This window comes from Theileria annulata, chromosome 1, assembly GCF_000003225.4.
Source record: "Theileria annulata chromosome 1, complete sequence, *** SEQUENCING IN PROGRESS ***".
Taxonomy (NCBI): domain Eukaryota; phylum Apicomplexa; class Aconoidasida; order Piroplasmida; family Theileriidae; genus Theileria; species Theileria annulata.
The window spans coordinates 85,555-102,005 of record NC_011129.2 but is presented as its reverse complement, the minus strand read 5'-3'; the positions used below and the strand labels follow the sequence as shown (position 1 = coordinate 102,005).

Below are 16,451 nucleotides of genomic sequence, written 5' to 3'. Positions count from 1 at the left end.
CTTTATACAATTTTTACAATATTCTATTTATATATTCTAAATATATTTGTATATTAAAATATTAAAGATATTTTCTATATAAATTTGTATTTATATGTTCGAATTGGAATGTTTTATAACCTCGTTCAGCAATTGGATTATTTGAAGTTAAATCAATTCTATTACACATGAGTGTTGATTTACAAAAATCAATTACAAATGTTAACATATATGTAAAAATGCCTTTTTTTCTATATTCAGGATGTACTATTACACGTTCTAATCGAGAATCAAATAATCTACCCAAATGTGGCATTAAATATATTTCAAAATAACCAACCGTTACAATACCAGAACCTAAAGTTAATTCCTTCTCCTTTAAATCCAATGAATTAGTTGTTGAATTTAATGAAATGTCTGATGGATCCAATGGATTGACAGAAGCTGAGTCGAATCCAGTCTCCTTTGAACTCAATCCAGACTCCGTTGAATTTAATGAATTTTCCTTTAAATTTAATGAATTTTCCTTTAAATTTAATGAATAAGTTGTAGAATTTAATCTATTTTCAGTTAAGTCGGATGAATTTACAGAATTTGAGTAGAATCCAGCCTCCCTTGAACTCAATCCAGACTCTGATGAACCTAATCTATTCTCCTTTAAATCTACTCCAGTCTCCTTAGAACTTAAACCATCCTCTGTAGAATCAACTCCATTATCTGTAGAATCTACTCCATTCTCCCCTGAACCTACTCTACCATCAGTTAAACCTACTCCATTTTCTGTAGAATCTAATAATATTATAAAAGGATAATATAAAGGATTTGTTAACATATTTTCGATATATTCTTTGGAATGATATATATTTGTTCTTGTAACCATTTGTACAATTGGATATACATTAACATATTCTTCATAAGAATCCAAATTCTTAATAATTAATTTTAAACCAGAAATTGTAAATTTCTTATTATATTTTATTTTTTTCTTTAATAATTTTATTTGTATATCAGACAAATTTTTTTGATACATCAAATAAAAAATTAATTAAAAGAATTAAATTATTAAATTAAATATTAAATAAATTAAATTAAATTATTAAATATTATTAATAGTTTATATTCCTTATTAATTAATACAACACCATTTCTTTAACCTTATAATTTAAATACACATTATAATATATTAATTTATTATTTAATGAATGTTAATAAAATTGAAATGTATATTAATAATTTGTTTATATATTTATTTAACATATTGTGAATTAGAATGTGATGATAATAAATGTCAACAAGATTCAAAATGTATTAAAATATCATTAGGACAAAACGAATATAATTTATGTATATGTAATTCTGGATATACTGGTTGGGATTGTTCTATACCAATTGATTATTGTAATAAACATTGTAGACCATTACAAAAAGGTATTTCATGTAAACATACATTATGTAATCAAGGTAACTTAACTCACAATTCTACTATATATAGCTCCCTAATACCCTTATATAGCCTTAATGCCCTTAAGTACCGCTAGTACCCCTAATAGCCTTAATAGGCCTTAGCTACCTAAAGTAACCTTATATAGCCTTAATAGCCCTTAAATAGCTATTGGCCTTAAATAGCTAAATAGACTTAGTATACCTACTGTTAACTCGTAACTACTACTGTTAACTCGTAACTACGAATAGGCTTAATAGTACATAATACACCTTAAATACTCTCAATCCCCTTAAATACCTCTAATTACTCCTAATACTCCTAATACTCCTATACACCCTTATATACCCCTAATACTCCTATACACCCTTATATACCCCTAATACTCCTATACACCCTTATATACCCCTAATACCCCTATACACCCTTATATACCCCTAATACCCTTATACACCCCTATACTACACTCACTATTCTAAACTTACTATAGGAAATTGTATAAATTTACTTGAAAATCCATATTATAAATGTGATTGTGGTGCATTTTATAAAGGAGAAAATTGTGAAATAGAAGATAATCCTTGTAGTTATCAAAATCCTTGTGGTAAAGGAGATTGTGAATTTGTACCAGGAATAAATCAAATAAATTGTAAATGTTATCCTGGATGGACTAATATACCAAATCAAACTAATACTAAATATAATTGGAATGGTGTTGATATATATATGACACCACCTTGTCTAGGTAAATAAACTAATATAAATAAATTTTTAGAGGAAATTAAAAAAGGAATTACTGGTAATGCACCAATACTTGGTCCAAGTAATAAATAAATAGAATTTAAATTGTTTTTAGATTCTAAAGTTATTTGGTATGTTGTATTGATAATTTCTTGTATTGTTTTTTTATGGTTTAGTTCAACAACTTTATATGAATTAATTGGTAAAAAAATACATACCAATTGAAATGGGATCAGATAGTAGGGAATTAGATAGTGAGATTAGTAGGGGATTAAGTAGTAGGGAATTAAGTAGTGAGGGAGGAATTAGGGAGGAATTTTCTTCTGAGGAATTTTCTCCTCAGGAATCCATTACTAGTCCTAGGGAATTAGATACTAGTCATAAAGGTCCCATTAGTAGTCCTAAGGGTCATATTACTAGTCAGAAGGGTTATATTACTACTCCTAAGGAATCTATTACTAGTCATAAAGGTTCTACTACTGGTCATAGGTATTTAGTTACTAGTCATAAAGGTTCTACTACTGGTCATAGGTATTTAGTTACTAGTCCTAGGGAATTAGTTACTAGTAATCCTGAACCCATTACTAGTCATAAGGAAACAAGTTCCACTAGTCTACTAGTTACTACTGAACCAATCTCCACTGGTGAACTAACATCCACTAGTCTACTAGTTACTACTGAACCAATCTCCACTGGTGAACTAACATCCACTAGTCTACTAGTTACTACTGAACCAATCTCCACTGGTGAACTAACATCCACTAGTCTACTAATTACTGGTACTGAACCAATCTCCACTGCCGAACTAGTTACTAGTGAGTCAGTTGGTAGTGAATTAATTACTCCTTGTATTAAGGAATTAAGTTTGGATAGTTTAAACTTTAAAATAAAAACTTTTGAAACGAATTTAAATCCTTTAAGAAGTTCTAAACTCGAAGAAAATTATAATTTCACAGATATAAAATTAGACAATTTTAGAAGAAATTTTGGATCAACTGAGTTAAGTGAAGGGACAAATGGGTTTACAGAAGGATTAACTGGGTTAAGTGAAGGATTAACTGGGTTAAGTGAAGGATCAAGTGGATTTCTTGGTGAACCTAGAGAACCTGTGGAATCTACGGATAAATTACCTAGTGGTGAATTTGAAGACAAATTACTCCCTGAGCCTAGAGAACCTATGGATAAATTACTTACTGAGCCTGGACATAAATTACCCTTTAAATCTGGAGAACCTATGGATAACTTACTTACTGGAGAACCTACAGATGTATTTCTAGGAGAACCTATGGATAAATTACTTGATGAGGAATCTAAAGTTTGGTTTGCGGAATTTAATTTTCCAGTGGATTTGAAAACATTTAAAGAAATTATAACCGAATCAATAAAAGATAATAATCAAATAAATACATTAATAAAAAGTAGAAGAACAAGTAATGATCTAAATGATACTATCAGTAAGGATTATTCCGTTACGGTGCTTGCTCCAACGGCCGGTAATGGACCTGATAGTAATACTACTAATAGCCTAACTAACAGTACTGAGGATAGTAAGGATACTACTACCATTGGAGCAAGCACCGTAACTGAGGGAAAGGGAGCTAATTCTATGCCTATGGAGTGTAATAGGGAAAGAGAGCTAATATACACTTTTGATACTCCTCGAAAGGGAGCTAATGACACATTTAGTACTCCCGGAAAGGGAGCTAATTCTACCCTTATGGAATGTACCCCGGGAAAGGGAGCTAATTTTACCCTTATGGAATGTACTACTAGTAATAATAGTACTAAGGTAGCCCCTTACGGGGTTGGTCACCATATACCAAGCACCTTAACGGGAAAAATATATAATATAAAAGAAAGAAATATATATTTAAAAGATAAAATATATTTAAAAGATAAAATATATTTAAGAAGTGAAGTATTTAAAGATAAATCATATTTGAAAAGTGATATATTTAAAGAAATATTATCAAAATGTCCATATTTGAATGGACCAAATAAAGATAATAAAATAACTGAAAAATCAAATATAATAATAAAGAAATTATTAAAAGAAACTAATGAAGATTATAAATATTTTCAATCATTTAATACAATTTTTCAAAAATATGAACAAATTTTTCCAAATCAAAATAAATATAAAAAAATAAAATTATTTGATAAAAAAATAAAATTATTTGATAAAAAATATATAAAATTTAATAAATTTAATAAATTTAATAAATATTTACAATATGATACAAAAACATTTTTAAAAGTTTATTCCATAGAATTATTCTATACAGTTAATTATATATCTATACAGTTAATTATATATCTATACAGTTAATTTAACCAATAGTTAACTTTATTCCATAGAATTATTCTAATTAGTTAATTTAAATTAATATATTGGATTAGAAATTAAATATAATAATTGATAATTATATTTCAATATATTTATCAAGAAAAAAATGTAAGTTTAAAAAAAATATTTTTTTTTTTTTTGTAGATGAATTTATTTATGGTGATGAATTAACATTTAATCCAACAACAAAATATATAAACAATTTAGATCAATGTATAGAAATTAACTAATTAGAATTAATTAGTTAGAATAAATTTACTAATTAGAAATAATTAGTTAGAATAAATTAACTAATTAGAAATAATTAAATTAGAAATAAATTACTAATTGGATAATTTAATTGATGGATTTAGATATATTTAATGAAATGTATTGGGATAAAACAAATGATCCATTTCAATATATAAATTTAAAACATGGAATAAATATAGGAAAAATTATTAAAAATATGTTAAACTAAAATAAAATTAAAAAATAAAATTTAATATTATAAATTTAATTTATTATAAATTTATTTATATTATTTTGTTTATTTGTAAACTTCAAATTTGATTTTAAGATTTGAAATTTGATTATTAAAAATATTAGATAATATTTTTTTTATTGGTTCTTTAATTTCAGTTCTACCACAAACAAATATACTACATTTATTATTAGAATTTATTAAATTATTTAATAAATTTTTATTTTCCAATATTGCATCCTGAAGAAAAAAATAAATTAGAAGAAAAAATAAAAATAAAAATAAAATAAATTTAATTAATTTAATTAAATTAAATTAAAATTATCTAATTAGTTAGATAGATTGTAATACTTGTACATAACATTTTGGTATATTTGATTCATTAGAAAAACAAGGTATAAAGATCATAGAATTACCAAATAATTTTTGATAATTTTCTAATTCATTTTTATATATAAATGTTGAATTATTTTGTATACCAAAAAATAATATAATTTTACGTTTCCAATTCAATACATTGAGATTATTTTTTATATCCAATCCATTCGGAATTTTTTCCTCAAAATTATTTTCCAAATTTATTCCATTGGGAATTTTTTCTTCAAAATTATTTTCTAAAATTTTTTTTTCTGAATTTAATTTTTGTAAATTTTTTTCTAAATTTATTCCATTGGATTGATTTTCCAATTCATTTCTCATATCCAATTTTTGGGTATTCAGTTGATTGATTTGATTGGATAAAATATGTTTAAAGAAACTTCGAAAAGGTGAAATACCAGTACCAGTAGCAATAAGAATTAAATTATTAACAGTTTCATCTTCTTTTGATAATATTAATTCTTTACCAAAAGGTCCTACAAATTATACAACTCTTAAATAACTAATAGGGATTAGTAGTCTTAAGTAGCTAATAGCCTTGAATAACTAATGGGATAAGTAGACTTAAGTAGCTAATTAGACTGGTACATAGAGTAACTAATAGGGATTGGTAGACTTAAGTAGCTAATTAGACTGGTACATAGAGTAACTAATAGGGATTGGTAGAGTTAAATAGCTAATTAGACTGGTACATAGAGTAACTAATAGGGATTGGTAGAGTTAAATAGCTAATTAGGTAGTACTCTTAATAGGCCTAAGATACCTAACTAGCTAGTATCCTTAACTACCTAAATACTCCTTAACTACCTAACCAGACTACTAGACTAATGATTGCTTAATTACCTAACTACCTAGTACTCTTAATAGGCTTTAATAGGATTAAGTACTTAATAGCCCTTAATTACCTAATACGCTTAAGAACTATAGCTAATAGGCTTAAATACCTATAACTACCTATAATACCCTAAACTGGTTACTATAGACTACTTAAGAACTACTATAGAATACCTAAGGCTACTATAGGATACTTAAATACCTCTAGACTACCTAATACTATATACTACTTAATACTATATACTACTTAATACTATATACTACTTAACTACTTAACTAATTAATATTCAATTAATAAAAAATAATTCATAAATTAACTAATTATTTAAAAATGTTGAAAATTGATCGGGTTGAGAAAATAAATTTTCCTCGATCCTATCAACTTGCTGCTTCAACCACTCATATACCAATTTTTAATTAAAAATAATAAATAAATGTACTAAAAGGTTGCAAAAATGAGAATTAGTGGGGTAGGCTCCGTTAAGGAGCTCCGTTACGGAGCTTGGTCAAACAGTACCCCGTAAGGGGTATATAAATAAAGGAATAAATAACTAGGTATATAACTAGTGGTAAATGACTATAGAACTAGTACCCCCCGTAGGGGAGGAGCAAGCACCGTAACGATACCTGTAATATTAATAATATCACCTTGTTTACAATTAGATAAGAATTTAGAACAAATACCAACATTATCTTTATATGGTTTTGTAACCCTAATACATATAGAAAATAAATTATTATTTCCAGTAACAGATGGTGATAATGAATATGATCTTGGTGTATATTGACGATTCTTTATTGTAACTCCTAATCAACATTGATATTTAGAGGGTAATTAGAGGATTATTTATGGTATTTAGAGGATATTTAGAGGTAATTTGAGGGTCATCAAGGGTGTTTAGAAGATCATCAAGGGTGTTTAGAGGGTAATTAGAGTATTATTTAATGATATTTGTGTGATATTTAGTTAGGATATTATGATTACCTGGTGGTATGATACCACAATATTGTCCTGGTATATAATGATATTTACCAAAATGATTAATTTCTATATGATAAAAATCACGATCCAAATTATTTGTACCAATTCTTTCCACAGAATATATTTCACATTTTAATGGTTCTTTTATTGTATAACTAAATAAATAAATATTAATATTAATTTCAATTAATTGTTATTTAGTAAGATTAATTTTAATTAAGTGTTATTAAGTGGAAAATATTAATTTTATGTTGTTTAGCTGGATAAACATGGAGTTATGTTGGATAAACATGGAGTTAAGTTGGATTAAACGTACATATGTGTAGAATTATAAATTGATTGTATATGTATAAATTTAGAAGAAGAAAATTTTTTATAACAAATAGAAATTCTATAAAAATTAATAAAATTAATTTAATTGATTACCTTAAAATATAAAAATATAATAAAAACATTAGCCATAATATTAAATTTAAAAAAAAATAATTAAAAAATTTTTTATTACATTTTTAAGAAAAAAAATTTTTTTTAAAATTTGTTAGAATCACAACATTAAAAATTATTCCAATAAATTAATAAAATTATTATTCCAATAAATTTATTAAAAATTAATTATTTTATTAATTTAATATTTAAATTATGAAATTAGAAAATAATTTTAATAATCTATTAAATACTAATAATGTAATAAACTCTGATGTATTGGATAATAAAGTATTAGATGAGTTAGAAAATAAAGTAATACTTTCGAATGGTAAAATATTGAAAATAAATAATAAAAAAGAAATAAATAATGAAAATGATATAATAATTGATAAAATACAAAATGTTTGGGGAAGTAGTTCTGGAGCAGGTAATCAAACTAAATAAAATAAATAAAATTAATTTAATTTAATTCCGATGGATAATTTAATTATTATTTTAATTTATTATTTTATTTAATACTGATGTATAATTTAGGAAGTGATTTTTTGGATAAATATAGAAAACAAAGAAATTTGGAATTACAAAGATTAGAAGAAATGGATCGTAAATGGAAAGAAGATATGGAAAATAAATTATTCCATTCTCAAAGATTATTTAAAATACAACAACAAAATTATAAAACTCTGAAAAAAAAATTAAAACGTATTAAAAAAAAATCTAACCAAACCAGAAAATCTATTGAATCTAATGGAACCAATGGAATAGTTAGTGGATCCAGTGGGTTAGTTAGTGAGTCAGTTGATGAACCCAGTGGATCCAATCCATCTGATCCACTGGAAGTAGAAAAAATAAATTTAATAAATAATGAAAATTTTGATAATTTTAATGAAAATGAAAATTTTGATAATTTAAAAGAAAAAAATAATAAATTTATAATTTTAGATAAATCTGAAGATATTTAAAAAAAAAAATTAAAATAAATTAAAATTTAATAAAAGAAAAGAAAAATTAAAATTTAATAAAAAAATTTTAAAAAAAAATTAATATTTTTAATTGTACTTGTTACACATCTTACACCAGATCTAATTAATCACTATAACACCATTTTTAATCTAATAAAATTTATATTTACATTTTCTAATTAAATTGTTGTAAATTTTGTTATAGTATTAAAAAAAATTGTAATACTAAATCTAATTGTAATTGTAAACTTGTTAACATTGTTGTAGTATTAAAAAAAATTGTAATACTAAATCTAAAAAAATAAAAAAAAATTAATTAATTAAAAAATTATAAAATTAATTAAAATAATTAAAATTAAGAAAAAAAATAATAATTTGGGGAAAAAAATTTTGAATAATGAGATTAATTAATATGGCAAGAAATAATAAGAGGAAATTAATTAGTCTTATTGGATCAGGAAATATTGGTGGAATTATGGGTTATTTAACACAATTAACGGAATTAGCTGATGTTAATTTCTTTGATATTGTTCCAAGTTAATTTTATTACACATTTTATTTTTTCTTCAATTTTCCTTTAGATATTCATAGATATTCCTTAATTAGTGTTAATTATTGGTTTAATTATGGTTTAATTTAGTTAAATAACCTTTAATTATTCGTAATTACTGTGGATTAATTAGTGTGGATTGAAATGTGATTGTAGATATTGGTGCTGGAAAATCATTGGATATAATGCATGCGAATTCAATACAAGGAAAAGCATATAAATGTAAAGGAACGAATAATTATGAAGATATTTCTGGAAGTGATGTCTGCATTGTTACTGCTGGGGTATCTAATAATTAACTAGTTACTAGTTATGACTACTTAAGAATAGTTAGAATAGTTATGAGGAAAATAATAGTACCAAAATTGCTGCTCCTGGAAAGGGAGCTAATTTTACAGCCATGAAGTGTACTATGGGAAAGGGAGCTAATTTTACAGCCATGGAGTGTACTATGGGAAAGGGAGCAAGGGTACTACTAATAGTGTACCAGTCACCGTTACGGTGGAAAATTCTACAATTCTTGCTGTACCTAATCCCTTCAATCCCTTAACTACCTTTAGACTCCTTAATTACTTAAGAACTACCCTTAACTACCTTAGACTTCTGTAATTACTCCTCTTAACTACCTTTAGACTCCTTAATTACTCCTCTTAACTACCTAATTACCTAACTACCTAATTACTTAACTACTTAAATAACTAACTTAACCGCTGGAGCAAGCACCGTAACTTAGCACCGTAACGGTAGTATATTAATTTTTAGTTGGCAAAAGCACCTACAAAATCAAATGAAGAATGGAATCGTGATGATTTGGTAGGATACAATTCGAAGATAATAAGAGATGTGGGAGAGAATATAAAGAAATATGCACCGGAAGCATTTGTGATTGTGATTACAAACCCGATGGACGTGATGGTGCATTTGATGTTAAAGGTTACAGGATTCCCAAAGAATATGGTGGTAGGTATGGGAGGGTTATTAGACTCCTCAAGAATGAACTGTTACATTGCGGAAAAATTAGGAGTTAACCCTAAGTATGTACATGGAAGTGTAATTGGAGCACATGGTGACAGTATGATCCCATTAGTGTCCCGTAGTACAGTTTATGGAATCCCAATACTCCAATTCGTAGAACAAGGATACATTACCATGGAAGATATTAAGGAGATTGAAGAAAGAACTGTTACATCAGCATTTGAAATATTGAAACTCTATGGCAGTGGATCATCATATTTTGCACCAGCAACTGCGGCGATAGAAATGGCCTCATCATATCTCAATGATAAAAAGTGTGTGTTCCCATGCTCATGTTATCTTGAAGGACAGTATGGACATAGGGATATTTATTGTGGAACACCAGCAGTCATTGGAGCCAATGGAGTGGAAAAGGTTTTCGAACTTAAACTCACACCAGAAGAACAAGACAAATATGATGCTTCAATCAAGGAAATTAAACGTTTAGAAGCACTCATTAAATGATCTTAATATGTGAATATGTGGATTTTATGTTAATTAGTAGTAGTGAGAGAGTTAAGAGGGATGTTAGAGGTTAATTTATGTGTATTTAAGAGTATAGGTGTATATATGTATTAGTATATAGTAGTAGGAGTAATAGTAAGAGTAGGACCCTCAGTATCAGTAGGATCAGTAATAGTGGCAGTAGTACTAGTAGTAGCCTCCTTATCAGGACTAGGGCACTCACCATATTTAATAGTTTTTATACTAGGATTAGGAGGATAACTAGTTATTGCTGTTTTTTGAGTATTAGTATAGTAGCCATAGGCTAGAATGATCATAATAGGAACCAGGATATTAAAGAAGTGCCATATCCAGGCATGAGCAGGAACGTGTTTACTTGGGTCTTTGCATTCTCCTGGTTCTGATGGTTCTTCGTGGTTGTCTCCTGTGTCGAGGTATCGTGTCCATCCACCAAAACCGTTATTTGTTGCATTGGGTCCATGCCATACGTATTTGGTTTTGGGTGAATACTCTTTGGTACCTTCACCAAATATGCCTCTGTTAAGAAGTGCTACAATCACTGGCAGTTCTCTCAATATCTCTGAGAATTCCTACGAAACTCTCAAGAAGACTGCCACTGAAGATACTCTTAAGATTGATGGTAGCAAGAATGGTGAGAGATTATTTCTGGGTGAAATGGACTGGTATCAAACTTTTCAGTAAATACGAATACGTGACCATAATGAACAGTGGCAGTACTAGCATTACCAGTAATAGTAATACACTTTTCACCACCATCATTATATTTAAGAATAATACTATTAGGAGCACCGGGAGGATCACCAGGAGCAGCAGCCTCAGCCTTCTTAAAATAAGCAGTAGCAGTAGTATCACCACCACCAACCTTAATAGCAAGACTAGGAGTACCCTCAGTAGCAGCACCACCCTCGGGATCCTTATTATAAGTAGTTTTTTTACCGGTACTGTCAGTTATTGTGATACTTTTAATAGTAATACCAGTAATAGTATTAGGATCAAGATTACCAGAGGCCGTAGCAGTACCAGAGAATCCTTCAGTGAATATATGACCATACTGAACAATAACCGGAACAGTTATAGGTTTACCAGTAGTAAGCTGAGTAGCCTGATCCTCACGGAGTTTAAAAGAATAACGGATATTAGTTGTAGGATGCTTAACATGATAATATTTAGTTTTGTAATTAGCAGTTTGCTTAAGATCCTTCTTAATTTTCTGAGCAATTTCCTCCGTAATAGCAGTCATACCATTAGGAGTCATACCCTCAGGACAAATATCCTCAATATCAATATACTCAGTAATATCAACAGCAGCTGTCTTTTCCACAGAGCCATCCTTATATTTGATAGTAAGATGATTAGGAGGAGGAGCCACCTCAACAGTAGCATTATAAACAGTACTATTCTTAAGACCAAGAGTCTTAAGAGCATCAGCAGTAAGAGTTATTACAGTTTTATTACACTTATCATCCTTCTTATATTTAATAGTGATAGTAAGTGTATTATTCGTAACCTCAACTTTACAAGGACTAAAAGGACTAGCGAGATGAGCAAGAGCATCAAGAACAGCCTTATTAGCATCAATTTTAGTAATATTAATACCAATCTCAAGAGTAGCTTTACCATCCTTAGTAGTAATAGTGGCAGTGGCATCAGCAAGATTAAGAGTAGCAGTAGGAGCAGTCTTAAACTCCTGAGGAGCATCAGTACAGTCACCATCAACAGTACCAGTTGTAATAGTAACCCTACCCGCAATTTCAATAGGATTAGTAGTAGTACCCTTAATACCAGTTACGATGATTTTATTGATATCCTTAGTAGTAGTATAAGTAATTTTACCCTCAAAAGGACCACTATATGTGATTCTCTATAATGAAGTGAGTATATGAATATTGCAGCAAGAGAAATCTTTATTACTATAAGGATATCAAAAGCATGATAAAAGGAAGCATCATAAGGAGTACCGAACGCACTGTATGATTTCCAGCCACCCATTCCATCACCTGCGAATTTGGTCTTAGGAGAATACTCAGGTTTGACTTTTTGTAGAGTGGCAACGATGATTGGTGGAAAAAATGTTGCTATTAAGAGCACCATTTCAATCTTATCAACCAGATAGAATGGTATCAAAACCTTCAGCAAATATATGACCATATTCAATAGTAACAGCAGCTTCTTTAGTAGTACCATCAGCAAGCTGTTCATTGAGCGTGAAAGTGTATGTGATTTTAGTTTTATGATCCTTAACAGTATACTTATAATTAGCAGTAGAACCAATTTGCTTCTCCGTATAAGTAGCTTCCTTAACCTTAACCTTCTCATCCTGAGCACCCTTATATTTTATCTTAAGCTTATTCTGACTAGTTTTCACATCAGTAATTTGACACATAGGATCAACATCAGTAGCTATGATTCTCTATAGTGAATTGAGTATATGAATATATAAGCTAACATGATCATAATAAAAATCATGATATCAAAAATGTGCCAGAAAGCACCGGAGCCTTGACCAAAGTTAGCGCCATCTTCTGCAGACCATTCACATGCTGGTGATTGAGGATGTTTAAAACTGCTAGTTCTCCTTAGGATGGCCACAATCACTGGTGGAAATATGGTAGCAATGAGAAGTACCATTTCAATCTTATCAATGAGTGTAAAAGTATAAGTGATTTTAGTTTTAGGATCAGTAGCAGTATACTTATAAGGAGGACCACTAGGAGGATCCTGATAACCAGCATTCTCAACCTTAGCATTATTAGCATCCTTATATTTAATAGTAAGCTTTTTCTTACTAATATCCACATTAGTAATATCACATTCAGTTGCAACATCTTGGCAGATACCATAAGCCCATGTCCATACTATAGCTGCTACAAGGGATATTATGATAGCTACACCAATGTCAATTCCTACAATTAGAAAATCATAACCAGCTGCATTGGAAGAACATCTCCATCAGTAGCTATGTGATTCTCTATAATGAAGTGAGTAAATGAATATATAGCCTAAAGAGATCTTAAGTGGAATCAAGAGATCAAAGGCGTGCCACCCAGGAGCTTTGTCCCAATTACATGCTGGTGATTTAGGATCATTTCCATCAGTGGCTGTGGCTCTTAGGATAGCTATTGTAATTGCCGGAATAGCTGTAGCAATTAAGAGTACCATCTCAATCTTGTCAATCGATAAAATGGTACAATCATACCAGTAAATATATGACCATAAGGAACAGTAGTAGCTTCTTTTTTAATAGTATTAGCACTAGTAAGAGTTATTTCAATACACTTATCATCACCATAGTTAATAGTAAGTTTCTTATCCTCCACCTTAACAGTGCAATCAACAGGACCACCAGTAGTATCAAGAGCAGCATCAGGATTAGGCTGCATACCAGTAATATTAAGAGTAGGACCAGTATCATTAGCATTGTCAATACTGGCATCACCACTAGCAGAAGCAGTCTTATTACAGGCATTAGCAGGACCATATGTAATAGTATGACCAGTAGCACTAATATTATAACTAGTTATTGCTTTGTTAGTAGTAGTACTATTCATATTACCAGTCAACATACCAATAGTATTAGGAGTAGTTAGGTATAAGGGTACTAAGTAGTAAGTATATACCATGAGGATATATTAGAGGTATTAGGTACTCTAGGTATATAGTTAAGAGGTCTTGGAGTACTAGGTATCTAAAGGTATCTAGGCTATTTAAGGCTACTATGTATTCTAGGTACTTAAGAGGTATATTGGCTATTTAAGGCCATTTTAGCCTTATTAGATAATTAGGAGTATTAGACTCATTTAAGACTACTTAGTCTACTAAGGGAATCTAGAGTTATTTTAAGTGTATTTAAGAAATTTCGAGTAATTTAACTAATTTAGGAATATTAGTGTATTTTATGGAATTTTACGAGAAATTTAAGAAATTTTAAGAAATTTAAATAATTTTAATTATGAGTTGATTATGTGATGAATTATTGTATGTGGTATCAAATTATATAAATGTTCTATATAAATTTATTAAATGTATAAATTATAATTTATTAATATTTAAATGGATAAATTATTATCATCAATAAAGAAAAAACGTAATGAACTTCAAGGTATTGAATTAACCAAAAATTAACCAAAAATTAACCAAAATCAATTAAAAATTAATTTAATTAATTATTTAATTAGAATTAATAAATTTTTAGAATTAAAAGGTGATAAAAAATGGTTAAAAAGATCAGATGAATTTGAAAAAAGGAAATTAGAAGTACAAGAACAAATTAATAAACAAAATCAAATTAAAAAAAAATTAATTGATAATAATTTCAAAGTAATAAAAATTAAATTAAATAAATTTAAAATTATTTTTAGAAGATTGAAGAATTTTATGAAACTAATGAAAATATAAATATAAATAATAAAATAAAAGGTAATCAAATTAAATATATAAATTTGTATTAGATATACCAATAGAAGAAATTATAAAAAGATTACGTAAATTAAGACAACCAATTTTATATTTTGGTGAAACACATAATCAAAGGTAATAATTACAATTTTTATCTAAATATACCAAATTTTATTTAATTTAATGTAATTTTGTTGATTAGATGTAAAAGATTATTTGAACAAGAAAGTGATATAGTTGATTTAGAATCAAATCAAAATATATATGTCGATACTATTATGGGAAGGTAATAAAAGAAGTTTTAAATTTTTTTAGGAATAATTATTTAATTTCAAAATATATTAATAAAAATCGTATGTTCATAAATATATAAATAGATTTAATTTGTTGGATGAAATAAATTTGTTTAGAATTACAAATTGATTTTTTTAATGATTTTACTGGTTTAAAAGAAGATACTAAACATTACAAGTATATCCTTAAATATACCTTAACTACTTAACTAATGGTACTAAGGGAAAGGGATCAAACACCGTTACCGTGGAAAATAATAGTACACATTTTGCTGCTCCTCGAAAGGGAGCTAAAAATACACTTTTACTACTACCGGAAAGGGAGCTAATTCTACCCTTATGGAATGTACCCCTGGAAAGGGAGCTAATTTTACAGCCACGGAATGTACTACTACTAATAGTACTATTATTGAAGAAAATACTAGTACCAAAATTGCTGCACCTAAAGTACCTACTGGACCTTTTGGTACTAGGTTCGAATCCCACTCCAGTACTACTAATATTAAGAGTACTAATAGTACTATTACCCGTGGACCAGTCACCGTAACGGTGAAAAATTCTATTCCTTCTCCCAACTACCCCTTAATTACCTCTTAGACTACTCTTTATACTACTCAATTACTTAATTAATATTTATAAATAATTTTGTTTTTAGAATATATAAATGGATAAGTATGAAATTGAATGAAATGGAAGAAGAAATGATGAAGAAGAAATTGGAATTAATAAAAGAAGGAAAAGAATTTGAAATAAAGAAAAATGAAGCGACATTAGTCCAGACGAAAAAAGATATAAAACCATTATTAAAATTAATAAAATTAAATAAATTGGATGAAGAGATTTTAGAGAAAATGTATAATATAATTATATCATGTGATGAAGGAAATTATAAAAAAGCATATGATATTTATATGTTATTAGCTATAGGTAATGCAGCATGGCCTATGGGTGTAACAATGGTTGGAATACATGAACGTGCTGGAAGATCTAAAATCTATACATCTGAAGTCGCACATATACTTAATGATGAAACTACTAGAAAATATATACAAATGTTCAAAAGACTTATTACATTCTCACAAAACAAATTTTTAAATCAAAATAATTAATAATAATAATTTAAATTAAATTTAATTAATTATGTGTGGTTTGAATTTTTA

The 16,451-nt window shown here is 27.9% G+C and overlaps 8 protein-coding genes across 8 annotated transcripts, besides 8 other annotated features; 5 read left to right on the top strand and 3 right to left on the bottom strand.

The window, feature by feature from the left end:
* Positions 1-61: 61 nt before the first annotated feature.
* TA09565 (uncharacterized protein) lies at positions 62-1,009 on the bottom strand (the record flags this gene model as incomplete). Its single annotated transcript, XM_948500.1, has 1 exon — positions 62-1,009. The coding sequence occupies one exon, from the start codon at positions 1,007-1,009 to the stop codon at positions 62-64; it is 948 nt and encodes a 315-aa protein (XP_953593.1).
* Positions 1,010-1,181: 172 nt separating this feature from the next.
* On the top strand, positions 1,182-2,386 carry TA09570 (uncharacterized protein; the record flags this gene model as incomplete). The annotated part of the gene is made up of 4 exons (XM_948499.1): positions 1,182-1,440; positions 1,911-2,165; positions 2,196-2,243; positions 2,277-2,386. 4 exons carry the CDS (start codon positions 1,182-1,184, stop codon positions 2,384-2,386), a joined length of 672 nt encoding a protein of 223 aa, XP_953592.1.
* Positions 2,285-2,353: a sequence feature (1 probable transmembrane helix predicted for TA09570 by TMHMM2.0 at aa 191-213).
* Position 2,387: 1 nt separating the features above from the next.
* TA09575 (uncharacterized protein) lies at positions 2,388-4,490 on the top strand (the record flags this gene model as incomplete). The annotated part of the gene is made up of 1 exon (XM_948498.1): positions 2,388-4,490. One exon carries the CDS (start codon positions 2,388-2,390, stop codon positions 4,488-4,490), a length of 2,103 nt encoding a protein of 700 aa, XP_953591.1.
* An 814-nt stretch (positions 4,491-5,304) lies between these two features.
* Positions 5,305-7,457, bottom strand: TA09580 (uncharacterized protein; the record flags this gene model as incomplete). Its single annotated transcript, XM_948497.1, has 4 exons — positions 5,305-5,825; positions 6,811-6,990; positions 7,184-7,320; positions 7,435-7,457. 4 exons carry the CDS (start codon positions 7,455-7,457, stop codon positions 5,305-5,307), a joined length of 861 nt encoding a protein of 286 aa, XP_953590.1.
* A 347-nt stretch (positions 7,458-7,804) lies between these two features.
* TA09585 (uncharacterized protein) lies at positions 7,805-8,553 on the top strand (the record flags this gene model as incomplete). The annotated part of the gene is made up of 2 exons (XM_948496.1): positions 7,805-8,018; positions 8,126-8,553. 2 exons carry the CDS (start codon positions 7,805-7,807, stop codon positions 8,551-8,553), a joined length of 642 nt encoding a protein of 213 aa, XP_953589.1.
* A 412-nt stretch (positions 8,554-8,965) lies between these two features.
* TA09590 (L-lactate dehydrogenase, putative) lies at positions 8,966-10,582 on the top strand (the record flags this gene model as incomplete). Its single annotated transcript, XM_948495.1, has 4 exons — positions 8,966-9,089; positions 9,260-9,387; positions 9,438-9,572; positions 9,866-10,582. 4 exons carry the CDS (start codon positions 8,966-8,968, stop codon positions 10,580-10,582), a joined length of 1,104 nt encoding a protein of 367 aa, XP_953588.1.
* Positions 10,583-10,692: 110 nt separating this feature from the next.
* On the bottom strand, positions 10,693-14,223 carry TA09600 (Tpr-related protein family member, putative; the record flags this gene model as incomplete). The annotated part of the gene is made up of 6 exons (XM_948494.1): positions 10,693-11,172; positions 11,295-12,342; positions 12,393-12,730; positions 12,765-13,003; positions 13,096-13,506; positions 13,800-14,223. 6 exons carry the CDS (start codon positions 14,221-14,223, stop codon positions 10,693-10,695), a joined length of 2,940 nt encoding a protein of 979 aa, XP_953587.1.
* Positions 10,870-10,938: a sequence feature (6 probable transmembrane helices predicted for TA09600 by TMHMM2.0 at aa 139-161, 232-250, 371-388, 422-444, 451-468 and 899-921).
* Positions 12,401-12,454: a sequence feature (6 probable transmembrane helices predicted for TA09600 by TMHMM2.0 at aa 139-161, 232-250, 371-388, 422-444, 451-468 and 899-921).
* Positions 12,473-12,541: a sequence feature (6 probable transmembrane helices predicted for TA09600 by TMHMM2.0 at aa 139-161, 232-250, 371-388, 422-444, 451-468 and 899-921).
* Positions 12,641-12,694: a sequence feature (6 probable transmembrane helices predicted for TA09600 by TMHMM2.0 at aa 139-161, 232-250, 371-388, 422-444, 451-468 and 899-921).
* Positions 13,181-13,237: a sequence feature (6 probable transmembrane helices predicted for TA09600 by TMHMM2.0 at aa 139-161, 232-250, 371-388, 422-444, 451-468 and 899-921).
* Positions 13,448-13,506: a sequence feature (6 probable transmembrane helices predicted for TA09600 by TMHMM2.0 at aa 139-161, 232-250, 371-388, 422-444, 451-468 and 899-921).
* Positions 13,800-13,809: a sequence feature (6 probable transmembrane helices predicted for TA09600 by TMHMM2.0 at aa 139-161, 232-250, 371-388, 422-444, 451-468 and 899-921).
* A 430-nt stretch (positions 14,224-14,653) lies between the features above and the next one.
* TA09605 (pre-mRNA splicing protein (Prp18)) lies at positions 14,654-16,400 on the top strand (the record flags this gene model as incomplete). Its single annotated transcript, XM_948493.1, has 9 exons — positions 14,654-14,702; positions 14,796-14,920; positions 14,962-15,019; positions 15,052-15,133; positions 15,201-15,284; positions 15,314-15,351; positions 15,409-15,469; positions 15,553-15,834; positions 15,947-16,400. The coding sequence occupies 9 exons, from the start codon at positions 14,654-14,656 to the stop codon at positions 16,398-16,400; spliced, it is 1,233 nt and encodes a 410-aa protein (XP_953586.1).
* Between the last annotated feature and the right edge of the window lie 51 nt (positions 16,401-16,451).